Consider the following 1,555-nt stretch of genomic DNA (forward strand, 5'->3'; position numbering starts at 1 on the left):
TAGAGCTCCAAGGAGATTATGTTGAAAAATAAAAAAAAATGTACCCAAAAAAAATTGTTTTTATACTTCATTCTAAGGACTTATTGAACTACCCTCGTACTAAAAACTAATAATTCGTTTTTTTCATCATATAAAACTTTGTCTCCTCTCTGGTTTCAGCAAACTACGAGAAACGGAAATACCAATATTTAGCGAGAAGATGTGTGGCAATATGCTAGCAAAGATTGGTTACACAATTACTAAAAAGAATTTCTGTACTTTTGATGAGCATAGAGTAAAAGGCTGTACCCATGAGGATAGTGGTTCTGCGTTAGTTGCAGAGGGTAGACTTCTTGGTGTTCTTATTTTTGCTGGAACCGATCTACCAGGTCCACCTCTGCCTGATGTTTTTATACGAGTAAATGATCAGAACGAATATTATCTTTGGATTAAGATCATAATTGGTGAAAAATTATATAACGCGAATCAATTTATTCAACATCCATATTACTATCCACTACTACAGTATCATCCACAAATTCAAACATTGCATTATTCACCCGGTTCAGACAAACTATTTGTACATCCACATCCTTCACACTATTCACACGCTCCACGAGATCCACCCCACACTGTAATACATGTATAATATTAATAACAAAAATTTGTAAATTTGTAAAAATTTTGTTTTTCGATATTATTTTATAAACGTCTAAAATAAAATACAAGATATATAAACATATAATAAATTTTTTTACTTTCAAACAAATAAATTAATTTTAGTGCAAAGGATTGCATTTAAAATCACATAGTTGACCTTGGAAGCAAAAAAGGGCTTTTTTTAACTGAAGAGTTGAATATTCCACCAAAATAATGAATTTTTAAATAAAAAATAGTATAATTTGAACAAATTTTTAAACATAAAAGATTTAATTTCAACTAAAAACAGTTCAATTTTCAATCGAAAAATTCAATTTCGAAGCCAAAACGATGAGTATTTTAGAAGACACTAATTTTCAATCCAAAAGGAAAAATTTTCAACAAAGCAATTGACTTTTCAAAAAATAAATAAAATAAAAATGCAAACCAACGAAATGAATGATCAAATAATTGAATGAGTTTATAACTAAGTAGTGTACCATTTAGGCGAGTAATTGAATTTTTGATAAAGATCTTCTTGATCACAATATAAACTGCTCGGGAGAAAATTGAAATACATTGTTAAAAATTCGTTTCATTATTTGAAGATTCACCTATTTGAATCTTCAAATAATGAAGCTAATTGTTAACAATGTACTTAAATTTTCTACCCAGGAGTTAAAATTTCAACCAAGAAGATTAATTTTTTTACAAAACTAAAGAATTATTTACTTTACCAAAGAATACATAAATTTGCAACTAAATTGTTGGATTTACTATTAAAGTTTCTATGTAATAGATTTATCATTCAGTAAAGAATGTGTAAGAAGAAAAAAATTATTTTGTTACGTCTGGGAAAAATTTTAATTTACAAATAAATATAAGCAGAACCTAATAATTACGATTGCCTATATTTATTTACAATTAAAAAAATTAA

General features: G+C 27.1%; 1 protein-coding gene across 1 annotated transcript in view; it reads left to right on the forward strand.

Annotated features, from left to right (window-relative positions):
- The window catches only part of LOC117178512, a 3,184-nt gene extending 2,556 nt beyond the window's left edge, over positions 1 to 628 (forward strand). The window contains exon 2 of the mRNA XM_033369939.1: positions 160 to 628. Coding sequence (XP_033225830.1) covers positions 160 to 628 — 469 coding nt within the window. The remainder of the gene's footprint in view (positions 1 to 159) is intronic.
- The last annotated feature ends 927 nt before the right edge of the window (positions 629 to 1,555 follow it).

The sequence above is a fragment of the Belonocnema kinseyi genome, chromosome 8, assembly GCF_010883055.1.
Source record: "Belonocnema kinseyi isolate 2016_QV_RU_SX_M_011 chromosome 8, B_treatae_v1, whole genome shotgun sequence".
Classification (NCBI taxonomy): domain Eukaryota; kingdom Metazoa; phylum Arthropoda; class Insecta; order Hymenoptera; family Cynipidae; genus Belonocnema; species Belonocnema kinseyi.